General features: G+C 44.3%; 1 protein-coding gene across 1 annotated transcript in view; it reads right to left on the bottom strand.

Moving 5' to 3' along the window:
* Positions 1-16,734, bottom strand: part of TG (thyroglobulin) — a 155,150-nt gene extending 138,416 nt beyond the window's left edge. Inside the window, exons 1-10 of the mRNA XM_031060887.1 lie at positions 16,727-16,734; positions 15,387-15,411; positions 13,895-13,953; positions 13,563-13,676; positions 12,968-13,065; positions 12,305-12,508; positions 11,924-12,083; positions 7,440-7,546; positions 6,214-6,357; positions 3,269-3,451 (exon numbers count right to left, since the gene is read on the bottom strand). Of these exons, the coding sequence (XP_030916747.1) occupies positions 3,269-3,451; positions 6,214-6,357; positions 7,440-7,546; positions 11,924-12,083; positions 12,305-12,508; positions 12,968-13,065; positions 13,563-13,676; positions 13,895-13,953; positions 15,387-15,411; positions 16,727-16,734 (1,102 nt within the window). The remainder of the gene's footprint in view (positions 1-3,268; positions 3,452-6,213; positions 6,358-7,439; positions 7,547-11,923; positions 12,084-12,304; positions 12,509-12,967; positions 13,066-13,562; positions 13,677-13,894; positions 13,954-15,386; positions 15,412-16,726) is intronic.
* Between the last annotated feature and the right edge of the window lie 210 nt (positions 16,735-16,944).

Below are 16,944 nucleotides of genomic sequence, written 5' to 3'. Positions count from 1 at the left end.
ATGAAGAACATTTCTCAGAGGGCCAATAAGTTAGTGTAAGCCACAATTCCACAGGAACAGTAATATGAAACAAATGTAGGATCACGGGTCATAAACACTCTCCCCTCCTACCCACTGCTGAATCAAATCAAAACAGAGGAAGAAAGAATAAACACCAAAGACCCTCCTGGATTGAATCTACTGAAGAAGGTCTGAGAAGAAGCACATCCCCATCAGGACTGCCTGGTGCTCTGACTCCACCAGTCTTAACACTGCTGAGTGTGTGAGCCAAAGACATTAAACAATCACAGAATCACTAAGTTTGGAAGAGACCTGTAAGGTTACTGAGACCAACCATTAACCCAGACCTGCTAGGCCTACCACTAAACTGTGCCCCTAAGTACCACATCTACATGGGTTTTAAATACAAAATAAAACAGAGGAGAACTGGAAACACACACAAGGCATGTAGCTGTCTGAAGACTTCAGCCATAACCTCATGAAATACCTTCTCAGGGGTTAATCTGTGAAACTTCTGCAGAAATTTTTTCCCTGCTTAAATTTCCTGACTCTGCCAATAAAAGCTGCAAGCAGCCTGAAGTCATTGCCCCCCTTTCTTCACCCTCCCCCCCAAAAAAATTATCAGGAGGCCTCAGCAAAGCATACTCAAAGAGAAAAAAACAGCTCCAACATATGGCAAGGCCTCTCAGAGGTTCCCTTGTAATATCCTTGGTGATCAGCCTTGAAGGCAAGCTGAAGTTTTCATTTCACAGCAAGCCTGTGTGTGCCCAGAGTGCTCTGAGCACTTGGAGCTGTGACACCCAGGGCAGATTCCTCCCTTTTCAGCTGCATGGGAAGCTGTGTGTGTCTCACAGACACAGCAACTGCCTTCCCCCAAGGCAGCCCCCACATTAAGACCCTGTGCCTCAGCTCTTGAGCACAATCCTGAATATTTAGGTAATGCACTTCAGAGCAAAGGTTTTTAACTTTCCTCCTCCCCTCCGGCCCCTGGACATTTCTGCTGTCATTTCCATTTGGGGCACTGATTTGATGGTGTATTCTCTGTGGATTCTCTCAAAGCCCTAACCTATACACCTTTTCTGAATTGTTTGTTGGGTGGCTTTTTACAGGATTTGGCAGTTTTCATGGCAAAACTTACAGTGACAGATTTGGAAAAAAAAAAAACAGTCAGAATAGGAGATGAAATTCCACAGCATTTCACCAAAGGAAGGAGGCAAAAGACAAAATCACCATCACTTGCTTCCTTATATTATTCTCACTTAACACCTCAGTTCCTGGAGCCCAGTGAAAATGCCTCAGCTGACTCCAGAGGCCATTACCCATGTCTGACAGATCCTCCTGTGGGAAAAACTGGACAATGCTGTACTTCCCACTAGTGCCAAGCACCCCTGTGAAGTTAAACTGGATCAAATTCTTCAAGAACCTTCCTCCAAAGAGGTTTTTCTTGGAAACACTTTGGATTGGCAGTAAATTGCAGTGCCACTCGAGCCAGTTCCCTGGATGGGAATGTCCCTGTGATGCCTTCACTAGGGGTGGCTTCTAGATCAGGAGTCTGGCTGGCAAAGGGGCTTTGTGCAAGTGGGGATGAAATCCAGATATCAGAGCTGCAAAGAAAAGCCTTGCTGCATGCAAAACTAAAAGATCGCAACAGAAAATAAAAGCAGTATGATATTTAATGATTTATTAGAATGTGACTCTTAACCCTGGGGATGTTTCAGGACCTTTGACCACCAGAGTCTGTCAGAGCCAAGAAAGGAGCTGGTCTGCTCTGTTGCCATCTAAAGACGTTATGAATAAGAAATCACCCATTTATCAAAAGTTACAGTGTTGATAAAGTTAAACCCACTGTTACCAGTCCTTATTGTTACCTTGTTGATAATCAATTATTTGTTGTTCCTCCCCTGTTAATTACATGCTGTACATCCCCTGTTAATTACCTATGGGAAATCCCTCTCCATTAGGTCGGGTTTTCACCCCTGCTACTTCCTAGAAAATGGCACCCAGGACTGTGAGGAGGAAGTGACATCAGAGCTCATATGCAAAAGTAGGAACACTTTGCCAAGTTCTTCAAAGAAAACCCCTGGAACAAGGAGCCACCACAGAATTGAACAACCTAAGTGATGTCTAAGGAGGGAGGTCCTCAGAGGTTGAATTGGGGTACGGAAATCCTGCCGCGCCCGTGAGGATGGAATCCCTGGCTCTGCTGGCGTGCGAAGCGGACAAAGCTGCACACCTCCTCCTCCTCTTCCTCTAGGCCACTCCGGGAAGCAGCGGAGGTGTGAGCACGACCCGTCGGGCCCCCACCCAAGCTGGTCACTCTAATAAAGGCATTTAAAGGAGAAAGATCTCCTGCCCTTTATTTATCTCAAAAGACACTGAGAGATTTTTCCTTTGGCCAATCTCGTACATGTTATGAGTAGAAAAGCTGCCCATTTTTTTAAAAGGTTGCAGAGTTCACAGGTTGGGCCAGTTACTGCCAGGGTGGAGTTCTAACTGTTTGTTATTGTAATCACCTGTCATTTTCGTTAACTACCTGTCCTGGATGGTTAAGAATTCCCCCTTTTGTCCAGCGACACCCTGCTGCTTCCTGGAGGATGGCACCCAGATGGTGAAGAGGAGGAGACCTGGGAGTTAGCATGCAAATGACCTAGGAACCAGCATGCAACAGGAGAAGTCCCTCACCAAACCTAGCCAAAAACCCCTAAAAACAATGAGCCAACACAAAATTGATGAATCAAAGTGATGTCTAGACACGAGGAACAGAATCTAGTACCTGCTAAGACCCTTTTTACCCCTCACCCTAAACACAAGATGTCGGCTAGACAGAGGACCTGGAATGTTGAACCGAAAAGCAGGGAATCTCCTGATGCTCTCGTGAGGATGGAACCCCCAGCTCTGCCCACAGACCAGTGCACAAAGCTGCACTCTTCCTCCTCCTCTGAGTCACTCCTGGGAGCAGCGGCAGCATGAGCGCGGACCCGTCAGTTCTCCCCACCTGAGCTGATCACTTTTAATAAAGGCATAAAAAGGAGAAAGGTCTCCTGCCCATGTTTATTTCAGTATGTACCACAGGCCGGGGGCTGCCCTCGCCACGATGTGCCTGGCACCTCTCAGCCATGGCTGTCTGAGCACCAGCACGGGCCCCACGGGTGGCACTGCTGGGCCACGTAGGCCCCGCCGGCTGCACAGGACAGCACCAGGGGCTGCTGGAAGTGGAGTGCTAAAGACATTGAGGGATTTTTTCCTTGGCCAGTCTCATACATACCACAGGCTGGGGCCTGGCCTCGCCGCCGTGTGCCCGGCACCTCCTGGCCACGGCTGTCCGAGCACCAGCACGGGCCCCTTGGGTGGCACTGCCGGGCCGTGTAGGCCCCGCTGGCTGTGCAGGACGGCACCAAGGGCTCCTGGAAATGCAGCGCGGCCGAACGCTCAGCTTCACACCTCGAGGGGCCTGCAGGGAAAACAGCAAGCGTTAAGCAGGGAAAGCTCAACGTTTCAGAGCCACCTCTGTTTGATCCCGTTGTTTGCCTGTTTGGGTGTTGGAACCCAGGAAATTTCTCTGGCTGCCCTGGAGGACTCGAGGCCCTGACAGGGGGCTCAGAAACCTTGGCACAGAGCCCAAGACTCCTGTGCCTTTGATCTTGACCCATGGAAAAACAATTACCTTTATATGAAGAATTGCAAGTCAAGAAAGTTTAAGTAGAATAATAGTTAGTATGTCACAGGGTGGAAAATAGATTTTTGAGGTTTTTAGAATGGGGGCTTGGGGTCCCAAGATGGAGGAATTTGGGCGTGCCTTGTCCTTTTTCCTTCTTCTTCCTAGCCTCTATCTTCTGGGTGATGTTGGCATTTTTAGATTGGTTTAGAGTAAAAACTCACTGTCTAACATAGGTGATAGGTATTGGGAGGTTATGGTAAATAATGTACACATCGTTTTTAGTATAAAAAGATAACACCACCTCTGGGGTGGTCAGAGTGCCCCTGTCTGTCCTGTTGAGAGGACCTCGGCAGGCCAGGAGAAAGAATTTTATAGATAAGAAACCATAAACAACCTTGAGAATGAGAACTGAAGAGTTTTGACTCCTTCTTCGACTGCTGGGCTGGGAAAAGAGACTTTCTAATGTATCTCGGGGTCATTCTGACCAGCAGAGATTCCAAGATTTGGGAGAAAAAGAAAAATTAGGAAAAAGAATTTAACTTCCTGATTGCTTCCAGTGGCACATCAAGTACTAGCACAAAATGCAAATTCTTCTTCCTCTTTTGCCATTAAGAATTTGTCCCACGGTTTTCTACTGTAGGTATTAATTTCTATGAAGGGGCTTGACAGCTGGCTTGCAAGCAAAGCTGAGGTAATAGAAGAAATAACGATGATTTTCAAGTGTATCCATAGCAAGGAAGAAGACAAGGCTGTCAGCATGGAAACAGATTAGAAAAGATACATGAACATTTTTGTAAGCTAGACTACATGCATAAGTAGATGATATGTGCCTTAATAATATTTCTTTAACTCTTGCAAATTATATTGATGTTAATTGCTTTGCACCAATGAATATAATAAGTTATTGCGATGTAGTTAATCACTTAAGATCGTGCTTTGTTAAAAGTATATAAGCAGGAGAACACACAGAATAAAAAACTTTTTTCTTCTTAGACCCTGATCACATGTGCGTGTCACGTCCAACCTAATGGTGACAATTTCTGAAAACTAAACAGAAGATAAAGCCTCAGCACATTTCTAGCCATGGTTGCAAGTAGGCAGAGCAGGAATATTTCTCCCAGGGAACCATGCTGGAGGCTGGGGGAGCTCTAGCCCTTAGTGCAAAAGCAAAGTTGGTCAACAGAGACAGATGTACTGCCTGGGGGACTGATTTGAAGGCAAACATCAGTGTTTCTGAAGAGAATGAGGCATTGCTCCTGCAAACAGATCTGCACCTCACTGTGGAGATTTGGGCTGAGACCACCTCATTTCTCCATTTCCCTGTACAGGGATCCGAAGACCTTATTCCTGTCAAACTGGCCTTAAAGGCAAAGAGGGCAAAAATCCAGCAAGTAAATTTTCTGGGTTATCATCTCTCCTCTGAACAGAAATTTTGTTTATATTAACCTGCAATCCTGCAGCCTAAACACTTCTCACCTTCAAGAATTTTTCCAGCTACACCCAGCTACCTGAGTGAGGCAGCAAGAGCATTGTGTCAGAGCAACCCGTTCATCCAGGGGACTCTGACAACTTCCCCAGTTTGAGTGGATTCAGGTGACAGTGTGAGAGCTTCCTAAGTCACCAGAGCATCCCCCTCGGTGGCTGATGAACGAGGTCATATCTCCATCTTGTGGCTGGTACAGCTTCATCTGTGCTGACAGCTGCTGCAGCCACAGCCAGAGCTAAGCCAGAACCACTGTGCAGTGCAGAGGGAAGATGCCTTCAAAACTCCCCAGAAGGATCAGCTTGTCCCAAAGCCAGAAAAACTGTGTGACTACATGGCCAAAAGACTGACATCAGTATCTGCTTCATATTTCTGGTGATATAACTCCTTAGCAAGAGTCAGAAAGCAATGTCAGAGGAGTTTGGGAATTTGGATGGGAGGATGGAGTATCACACAGGAGATTCAAACTCTTCCCAGTTTACTTTGGGCTCTGGTCTAGGAGGGAGGAGGTACCTGACCTCCTATCCTGCAGAGTTCACTGCCTGTAGGTGGAGAAATTCTCTCCCCACATGCCTGCCCTGACCAGGAAAGGAATGGGCCCAAGGGCAGATTCAAAAGTTCAGCCTTGCTGGCCAAGGCTCTACAAACTTTTGTGTGGCCTCCTGAGAATGGAGTGTGTTGTGGTCAGTGTAAAATCCTTCCTGTTTCTGAGTGTACCAACATCAATTAGGGAGCATTTTCTCAGGTTTTTAATTTAATAAATCAACAAATCCATCTCCAAAATCTCAGGGCAAGAGATACGGAGAGTTCATGGGATTTCAAACAATGTGATCCGCAGGCACATGGGAAAAGCATTGATCAGAGGACAGGGACAATCTGCTGGTAAAGAATGTACAGAGCAAAGAATAAAAGCCATCTGCAGTTCAGGGACCTTGATTCTTGCATTGGAACTGTGATATTAAATGTTTTTAGAGCAAAAAACTCCTAGAACAACTCTCCCCAACAGTAGCTGTCACATAAAAGCTCCAGAACTGCCCCCTGATTTACAGGGCATCTCCTGGGTGCTACTTACACCTGAACTTGCCAGAGGTGGCCAGCTGGACCCCCAGGAATCTCCTCTGCAGGATCCGATGGATGCTGCTCTCCGTGAACGTGCGGGCAGGCTCCGGCCCCGAGAACACCGTGTCGTAAACTTCATCCAGCAGCAGCTCCAGGCCTGGGAAAGACAGACTTTTAGCACAGGGACTGCTTTTAAGACAGAAGTCACCCTTACCCCAGAAAAGCAAAGCTGGGAGGAAAAATAAATCCAGTTCTCTAAACAAGTCAAATGTGAAGTTTGCATAACACTAATAACCCTATATAACTTAATAAACCACGTGCTGCACCCACTGCTGGGTGCCCATGCAGCACCTCTACCAAAACAAGCAGGAGAAACATCCCATACCTGGCTATAGGCTGTGGTTTTGTTAGGTTCAGCCTGCAGTACGGAAATTGATAGAATTTTTGAAGCAGATGTTACCAAAACCAACTACAAGTCATTTTGGTTGCATACTAAAAACCAAGACATTCAGTAGTCTCTCTGAGTGCACAGATTTTTTGAGAACTTGTTCTTTTCTTGGAATTAAATTTTGAAGTTCTTGTCTCTCATCTAAATTTCAAGCTATTGTGCTTTGTATTTTTCCCCTTAAAAAAAATTGAAAATTAAAACCACAGTATCTAAGGAAGGTCTGGAAATTCTCAACCTCCTCATTCCTCCTTGCTGAAAAAGGAACATTCTTTCTTCAAAAGCATCCAATCAACTATTAACATGCCTAAATCCTGAGGTGAGAGAAGAGGATGTCCCTGCCCATTGTAGACGGGTTGGACTAGATGTTCTTTACAGGTCTTTTCCAACCCAAACAATTCTAGATTTTACCTAAGCAAGAAGAAACGAGTTCATTCTTCAGGCCCTTTATATTCCCCTGGATTTGCTAATAGGCCATATCAAATATGACACAGCTTCCTAGTGTGGGCAGAAAGTGGACATTCAGAAATGCCATTCCACATCCCAGAGAGGACAGAATTCGCTCCCAGGCACCAACTCCACTCATTGCTGCTGAGCTCTGCTCAAAAGGGTGGGATGTCATTAGTGAGCTCCAGCCCTTCCCATGGGCATTACACCAGTCACATTGGTCTCACCCCTTGTAAGAGTGAAATTGAACTTCCAAATGAATCTGAAGACTGACATTTGTTATTTGTCCTTTCCCTTGGGAATCCAACACCCCCAGATCAGAGGATGAGCTACTGGAAGGCACTCACCTGTGTCTGCTAACTCCCTCCCCAGGCTGTCCACACAGTAACAGTACCCAGAGATCTCCGGGAACGCTTCCCTCACCGAGCTGAATTTTTGGAAAGCCCTTGGGAGCCTGGAATAAAAAAGCAGCGTGCTGTGAAGAGCCCAGGGAGGCCCATCAACCACAACAAAGAATCAGCTGTTTCCTTCCTGATTTCATAGGAGAAGGATGTCTGCAGAGCACAAGGCCAGTACAAAAGGCTTTGGTCTCCTTTTGGCAACCCGGCTCTGACAAGATCCAGAGTGCTGTTTCAGCAGGATAGCAACTCTCCTAAATGCCATTTTTCTAAACAAACAGTGGATAATCTCCCTTCAAACAGATTTCTGAGCCCTCCTAAGCATGTACTCAGCATCTAACTCACTTTCAATTCTATTCTCATCTTCAGAAGCCTGTCAAAGAGTGTAAAATAGATGGGCATTGGCTTAATGTTATTACAACACCCATTCATTAGCTCCTTCCACAAATCTGCATGAGATGGCAGAATGCCTAAAAAAAAAGGTTGCTTCCCCTTCCTTACATGCCACGTACAATTTCTGCACTGAATTAAGTACAAAAGCTGATAAAAACCTTGCTAATATCGTTCATTTTCAAGGCATGGCTCAGCAGATTAAGGAGAAGGAGAAAGGGATCTTAATATGAAACAAGACTGACTTTGGCTTCTGGAGATCAAAGAGATGATTTCCAGTGTAATATTCTAGGAGTGACAAAAGCCAGATTCCAGCAAAGCAATTATTTAAGAAAGAAACTTAACAGGGTCCAAGTTGGAAACACCATAATAAATGTGGTCTTAACTGACAGACATCCTAGGGTTTCTCCAAGCAAAAGATAAGTTTCAAGTTCTATTTTCAAAGTGCCAAGTTCTAAAACAATCATATTATTTTATGGACACATCCCCTTACCCTGAAATACTATAAAGGTGTGGTGTCCCAGCTGCATGTGGTTTATTTGGAAAAACCTAGCAACAAGGAAGTGGGATTTTCTGCTCAACACCTCCAGAGAGTTACACAAAATAGATTTTTAGCAAAGATGGACACTCAGCAATAAGAATATTGGTGGATTAAGCACTGATTAACTGGGGAAAAGCAGTTCACAGCTTCCCTGTGAAACTGTGACCAGGCTCAAATCAGTGCCACACTCCAGCAGCCTCAGGAATGCTCCAGAATGTGTAGCCTGAGAACAGCAGTGAAATGCTTGTCTGGCTCAGAGCTGGTGCTCAGCTGAGCAGAGCAAGGGGTCTTTGCCACCTCCAAGACTTTGCCTGAATCACAGAATATTCTGGGTTGGAAGGAACCTTGAAGACTATCTAGTTCCAACCCCTCTGCCATGGGCAGGGGCTGCTTCCACCAGACCAAGCTGCTCAGGGTCCCATCCAGCTTTGGCCTCCAACACTTTTTAGGATGGGGCATCCATATTTTCTGTAGGCAACCTGTGCCAGTGCCTCAGCACCTCACAGGAAAGAATTTCTTCCTCATATCTAAATCTAAATCTACCCTCTTTCAGTCCAAAGCCTTTCCCCTTTGTTTTAACACTACTGCATTTGTTAAAAAACCTTCTCCACCTCTCTTGTAGCCCCGTTTAGAGATTGGAAGTGCTATAAAGTCTCTCAAGAGCCTTCTCTTCTCCAGGGTGGACTCTCTCAGCCTGTCTTGATAGGAGAGGGGACTCCTGGGAGCTCCACCACCCTGTCAGGAGAGCTGAAGATGTTTCTGCTTCCACAGGACATCAAAGCACAGCCTTGGAAATGCCCAAAGCAACAGCAGCTCTGTCAGAGGAAGGGGCTGTAACCTCAGGGTTGTTCCAGTGTTACCCAGCAGCGCTCCTGTCTCAGAATTTGTACATCCCTGTGTAATGCTGCTTTGCTCTGGCACCTTTCCACATCTACAAATTAAAAGTCCACTGAGTCCCTCCACTTTGGATTGTCAAATCCTGCTGGCACTGGCATGCTGAGAGAGATCAAAATGTCACACTGCAGGACACAGAGGGACTTCTGCCAGCATGAAAACAATACAATTTAAGGTATAAACATATAAATAGCATATTTCTATAGTGTTCAATGTACACATGGGCATAAACAGCTTGGGGTATTTTAAGACCCCTCAGCTACCCTGGATTATCATGTACTGTCCACTGCCCAGTCAGGAATATGATCTTTCTTCTGCACTGCTCATGTCCTTGGAGCTCATCAGCTCAGCATCTCAACCTCTGAGTGAAACAGGATTCAATGGAAAAATTTTGCATCATGCTTTCTTTTATTTTCAACATTAAAAAGTCACACACACTACTTTATATAGGGCATATGTATAGTCACATCTTGTCATTCTGCTTATTTTTGTTCCAAGTTGAGGGTAAATTACAAACAGATATAAATTAGGCCCACACAAACAAGAGGGCAAAATTTTTCTCACATTATGTGGAAAACCCAATTCTTATCACATTTTTTATTTTCTCAGACTCTTTAACCACAGCCATCAAGATAAGTAGCAAAAACATAGAATTCCTCATTTTTCAGAGCTAGTCCAAACCAACTGTGACTACATTTAAGCTCTGGATAAATTTCTAGTGTTTCTATGTGTTTCAAAAATAATTCTCACACTCAAAAATACAGGGAAATAAATAAATGTGAGGTTGTTGGCCTTCAAAATATGAGTCTCTGCTTTTGGCTTCCAGCAAAGACAACTCACTACTGACTGTAGCACGAGAGTAAAAAATCTTCCTTGGCTTTTGATTTTTTGATAATTCCCATCAGTCTGCTAAAAGGTGTTCTATATGGCTGCCCATCCAGGCAGGACCTGGACACAGTCCATGCAGAAAAAGTAACAGCAGCCAAGCCCTCTAGGTAAGGCAGGAAATTTGGGCTCACCTTTCTTTGTGGAAGTCTTTTGTTTGGGAAAAGTCTCAGCTCTAAACCTCTGAATTTCCCCATTTGTGTGTTTAGGGGAGGTTTAACATACTGGCTTATTCTGGAATATTTTTTAAGGTCTTGGGAAACTGTTTGGAAAGAGAGGTAGGATGATATGTCTACAATTTAAAAATCAGTGTATGGAACCAAGGAAAGTTTCTCCATTGGTTCCATACAAACATAAAATATGGGTTAAAATCCCTGTTCGGCTACAGCCCTTTGCTGTGGAACTCATCCCTTCAATGCCACATTCTGCCCTGGTTTGGGGAAGGAATAATGACATTTCAGGCAGGAGTACTGTGAAAATAAATATATTAGTGACCTGAAATACCCAGATATGATGGCAATAGGTTAAGCCAATGCCATAATTAGAAGGTAGACAGCTGGGACTGAAATGATCCTGCTGTGATTAATTACATTACACGGACAGAAAATAAATCCAATCTCGCAGGTCTTTGCAAGCAAATCTCCCAGTGGGAGGAAAAAAAGGTCAATTTAAAGCATTGATTTCTCCACTGTAGTTGCTTTTTAGCATTTCAACACCAACAAACAAAAGAGCCAGATTATTTTGCTCTCACCAAAATAACCTCTTCTGAAGCTCTGACAAACTTGCACTGTGCATTCAGACCTGTCTTTCAGTTTTACTTAAATTCTAAAAAAAGAAACCCCTCCACACAGCAAAACTGACATTTACAATAAAACACCTTTGCTGCTACAGAGCCAAGCCACAATGGGATGTTATGTTTAGTGCTCTGCCCTCCACCAGGGAAACTGGTGCTGACTGAGGAGCCAAGTCAGTGGCACTTCAAGAGACACTGAAAGGTTTCTCTGGAGAGTCTGAACATCTGCACCAAAACAAACTCCTCTCCCATCAGCTCCCCTTGACCATCCCTGTGTCACCATCACAGTGTTACTTCCCAGCTCCTCCACAGGACAGGGAGCTTCCTGCTCCCACAGACAAGGATTTGATCCGGTGTTCTGAAGCATTCCCCAACCCTCTGCAACCACCTGAAGCCAGCTGTGCACCAGAACAGTTGTTCATCATTTGCTGTTTCACCCATGTGAGCAGCCCTGGCACTGCCTAATATTTAGGCAGGTAAGAGGTTCTCATCATCAGATGGAACTTCATCTTTGCATGTTATCTCTTTTCCATCTGCTCTCATCTCCCATATGGAATTGTCTTTCCTACCTCATATATACATACAAATTCCTCTGCTCCTTCTACATTTATCTCATTTGCTGTTGCTTGTCTGTCTCAAAAGTAGCCATGGCTACCTTTCCAATTACAGATCACAATGTGGTATCCAGTGCTGTGTGAGGACACAACAATTAGACTGCAGGGATGGAATATATATATATTTTTTTTTTTAATCAGCAGATTTAATTCAGAAGAAAAAGTTTTTTTCACTTGGTCCATTCTTTAACAGAAAATATAATGTGCAATTACAGAATAAGGGCTCCATGTAGCAAAAATCACAAAAAAGGAGTCAGATGGTGCCTTGAAGGGGTATGCAGGATTACATTCTTGATACAGAAGCCTGAGCTCTTACCTGTTGTAACTATGAACAAGATCAAAAACACTCATGTCTGTTGTGTTGACAAACTTGCACTGGACAGGCAGAAACTCTCCATCTGCTGAGCACTGTGGTGGGCTCTTCTCCCCAAACCCGTGCAGGATGCGACGGTCCCGGATCTCACAGTTCCCTGGACCTTATGAGGAAGAGAGATAATGTTTATTTGTGTGTTACTTTCCCCAAACTGCTGAAAGGTAACGCTGTTGTTTAAAAGGGGGTTACATTGAGCAGGGACACTGAGATGCCTCATCTTGTTTTTATGAAGAGCAGGGAGCTGGACTCAATAATCTTAGTGGTCCCTATTCACACCAAGCCTTTCAAACCCACAAACCCCATATTTTGTTGAATATCACTTACACCGGGCTGGTTTTCCTCTTTGTCTGGTGCCATAAATCTCCATTCCCTCTGGATCTACACACCAGCACTGCCCCAGCTCCATGTCACACTGCACCGGGTCGAAAGCCCCTGAATCCAGGCACTGAGGGATGTAAGAGATGCTGCTGCCGTTGATGTATCGGCTCACCAAGATCCTCTGCTTTTGTAGCTGGCAAAAGGACAAGCCTGTGGTACCAGAGAGTGGCACTGTTAGAGGAAGGTTCTTGTTGGGCACTGAGTCCTTTATTGAGGCAACATCTGAGTTTTCTCAGAATTACAAGTTCTAAGTCTGCCACCCAGGTGGCGTGAGGGCATTGATGGACTTGAGGTTATGAAAATGGGTATAGAGAAGCCCACCACAGATGGGGTTGAAGCTCTCCAACTCAAAAGTCATTACACTAAATCAATCTTTCATTCACAATTTGTCTTACTGGGACCTTCATAAATACAGACATCCAAGTGTATCAGGTTTCCATGATAAGCCCTGAAGAAACTCCAGAACTTCCAATAGAAAGACCTAGCAAATTACCACAAACTAGAGTCCATCAAAGTCTGTGGCTAGCCTTTTCTTGATTTCAGCAGTTCAAATGCAGATTTAAATGGTTCTTTACCCAATCTGAGCAAAGACAGAAATTTTTTACTTACAAGATATGGGATATCCACTCTGTTTGCTGCCAGGAACCTCAACACCGTTCTCATCTACACACCAACAGGAAAGCCCATTCCTATTGCACTGGACTGTCCTGAAGAAGATCACAAGTAACATTTTATTTTGTGTGTGCAGAGTCCTCAGTCAGTAACAGACATAAAAAAAAAATTAAGAAACCATAAAGCAAAGCAAACCACATCAAATACTTCAAAATCACAAATAATGGAACTGGCAAGAGCTGCATTTCTGGTGACTTTGATCAGTGGGAACCCTTAATTCCAGTAATTCTCTGAACTCCTCAGGAATTGCAGATACACGAATTGAAGTCATTGAGGAAGCAAGCACATTGGACAGAACCCTAATTCGCATTATCTGAAATTCACCAAACACTTTGAGACGGTTTCTAAATCAAAACTAGAATGGTCACAGCTGCCACCAGTGGCAAAATAAAGATAATAGCAGAGAAATTACAATCTGTACTCACTCTCAGCTTTAACTTGTTAGCTTCTTGCACCTTCAAGCAACGTGCTGCTCTCTAAATCACTGTTCTCTGTGTGCTTTTTAGTTCCTTCACTGCCTTTAGAAGGAAACCTGACTGTGCCACTGAGCAGGGTGGATAAGTTCTCAGTCACTTGGCTGAGCTGTGCCAGCTGGCACACACATTCACCCATGAGCACGTGTAGGAAGACAGCAAACCGCACCACACTGCAAACTGCACCAAGTATTTAACATGTAAATAATGCTGCCAAAATTAGCCTGTTAATCTTAGATAGACCTTTTCACTCAGAGATTACTTCCCATAAAAGGGAATTCATATGGTAGAGGTTGGATTTGCAACACGGCTCAGTGAAGTCCCTTCAAGTCTCCTGCACCCCTCATCCTCCAGTCCACTGTTGCAGTGGCTCTTCAAGACAGACTAAAACTAAAAAGCCTCTTCCCTCTGAAGCTCACACGGACGCAACGGCTGGGAGTCGGTCTGATACTCTGAAAACAGCAAGGAGATAAACACCTAAGGGTGGTCTCACCACAAACCCATTTTTACCAAAACCCTGATAGTACCAGTCTTGCAGGGGAACAGGTTCAGGGGTCCTCCCTGACTGTTTTCCCATTGCTCCCTGTGTGCATTTCCATGTGGGACAGCACAGGGAGGTTCTGAACAAACCACTGCTCTGCCAGCTGCAGGTTGAGCACATGGTGGAGATGATCATGAAACCCTTTGCCAGCCCTGTGTTTAGTTAGTCCCAGCTCTGTTCTCTACTGGCCTGGCTATAATTTTCTGGTACTTGGGGTTCTTTACTTAATTGTGCCTATGACCACAAAAGAGCCCTTTGCATAACCACACGCACCACTATTGCATTTTCTGAGTAATTATCCTTTACTAAAGCTAAGTTACTCACTATTTTACCAAAAGGAGAGGTATTTCTTCTTAATCTCACAAAAGATTTAAAAATAATCAATTTCTAGCACTAGCATCAGACTAATTCATCCTAGGAGCACTCTCGGTTTTCAATGGGGCAAGTGATCAACTACTGAAGGCACCTAGCAAATTTTTAATGCATTCAAAGCTGCACTAGCTGCTGTTTTAGATGCAGAATGTAGAATGATGAAATTCAATAAGTTCTTTTTTACAGAGAAGATTAGTTGATCTGACACTTTCCTCACCCTTTAAAAACTGCTGAATGTCATGCTCTTAATACCACAGATTAGTTTATAAAAATTCAGCAAACAAACCCACAGCAATTTAGTCCAAATGTTTGCTTAAGCCAGTATTTGGTCTGAGCATGATCATACACTGTAATGCAAATACATCATAAGTATCCTGAATGCTTTTCAGCCTGAAATAATTTGCAACTCATGGAACTTCTACAGCTGCAGACCATTCCTGTTCTTCTAATGCTTCTCAATCACATCTGTTTCTTGAGTTTTTACTGTGTCCCCTTAAAACCATGTGAAAATTTTCATGAGATTGCAAAATTTCAGGTGATCTTATCTATAGACAATGTCACATAGGCAAAGCTCCCTCTTTTCACCTCAAACATCAGCTGCTCTGGGATGTGTGGGGATCCCTTTGTACAGTGCTAGAGAGGGTCTACCAAGACATCTGAGTTAAATAATTAATTCAGTGATTCAAATCACTGGTTGTGCAGGGCTATCAAACTCAGGCCAAAAAACTGGGAGCAGCACTCAGACTATCCAATATCTTTAGGTTCAAGCCTAAATTAGATGATAGCACCTAAGAGTAGATGTGATTGAGGAACTTCACAACCCTGCAGCAGCACCTTTTCTTACCCTGTTCCTTCTCTAGCCCTTGAGAAAACGTCGGGTTTTTTCCCATCTAAAATTCAGGTGCACAAACTCAGGTAGGCCTAAACACTTAAAGATCTTGATAGTTTAGTATTCAGCCAGAAGCCCAGCCTTAGTTTGCACAGCACACAATAACCTGCTAAATTTTCAGAGTGCAAGATTCAAGACCATTATATATTTCATCAAGACAACACACAGAGCAGCACAAAGATCAGTCACCCTTGGACACAGGCAGAGGAAAAGGACAAGTGTACTTACCAAATATATTGGCTGTTGCTATGCTAATAAAACAAAAGAGGGTGCAAAATGGGATGGAGCCCATCTTGCAATGGGAGAGCCCCATCCCCTTCTGTCCTGAGGCAGCTCTGTGCACCCCACAGAGCCTTTGCTGCCCTTTTATAGTGCCCATCGTGGGGATGGGCTCACTTCAGTGCTGCTGGCTGGGCACAGAATTGGGTGAGTGACGCACATGAGGCTTCTGAGCAAACTCAAGAGGCCCCTTGAGCTGGAGCTGCCCTCCTGGCTGCCCTTAGGCAGCTCTCATCCCTGCTCCAGGGAGCACAGCTGAGCCAAGGGCCAGCAGGCACAGCTGGTGGCAGAGGGCTCAGTTATTCCAACAAGTAAAGTGGGGATATTGGAGTGACCCTGGGCAGAGCCCTGGCCCTCACCTGCCCCAGGGTGCAGCCAGGCTCTGTGCTCCCCAGGGAATTGCACATTTTTGTATTTCCAGAGAGCTGAGCCTGCTGAGGGACAGACCAGAATGAGACCTCTGGGTGCTGCACATCAGGACTGAATATAACTCATGATGTGGTTTTTTACTAAGTGAAAAACAGGATGGATGCACTCACTAGCTAAAGTGAATTTAGGTTCAGAATGAATTACATTCTATCTTTTGTTTTCACTCCCACTTGCACCATGCACTTTAACACAGCCAAGTGTCTGACAGGCACAGCTTCACTCCTTGGGCTTCACCCTCCAGCTGTAAGATCAGTATGACCATGAAGCTTCTTAAGTTAAGCTTTTTAGTACTAATTACATGCAAGATCCTCAACATAAAACATACGAGAAATATTTCCTTGGTTCCAGAATTTCACCTGTTAATTGGCCACCTCTTGTAACTGTGAGTCAGCATTTACTTGCACCAGGAATTATGAGAACTCACCCTCACTTGTAACAAAGGTGGTTGGATAAATAAGCCCCAAGTCATTACTTAAATAATAACAGCACATGTTTGAAGCTGGATTTAACCTGACTTCAAGAAAAAGTGAGAGCAGCACTTTTGTTTGTGATTCATAGGTACTAGAAAACCTAGAAACAACTCTGCTGATACTCGCCCATAGATCATGACAGCAGTGATCCAAGCATCTTTCTGTGCTGTCTGTAGACCACTGCCATGGCACAGTGTTTGATGGATATGGTAAATATGATTTCCAAGAGCAGCACAAGCTTACTTTAGCATGACTAGGCTTTTAAAAATAAGTGGGACTGTATTTGCTCAAGTCCAGAATAAGTTGCTTGAACGTAAATTCCAAAGTCAACAGTCTACAGAAAGATCAAGGGAAAAAATTAAGAACATGTCCAGCATAGATGACAGACCAAAAAAAAGGCAACACTTACAGGCATAAAAATGACAAATTCTGTAAGAGCCCTGATCAAGTAGGTACAGAGA

This window comes from Geospiza fortis, unplaced genomic scaffold (assembly GCF_000277835.1).
Source record: "Geospiza fortis unplaced genomic scaffold, GeoFor_1.0 scaffold94, whole genome shotgun sequence".
In the NCBI taxonomy this organism is placed as follows: domain Eukaryota; kingdom Metazoa; phylum Chordata; class Aves; order Passeriformes; family Thraupidae; genus Geospiza; species Geospiza fortis.
Note: the sequence above shows the minus strand (reverse complement) of the source record. Positions and strands in the feature narration are given on the sequence as shown.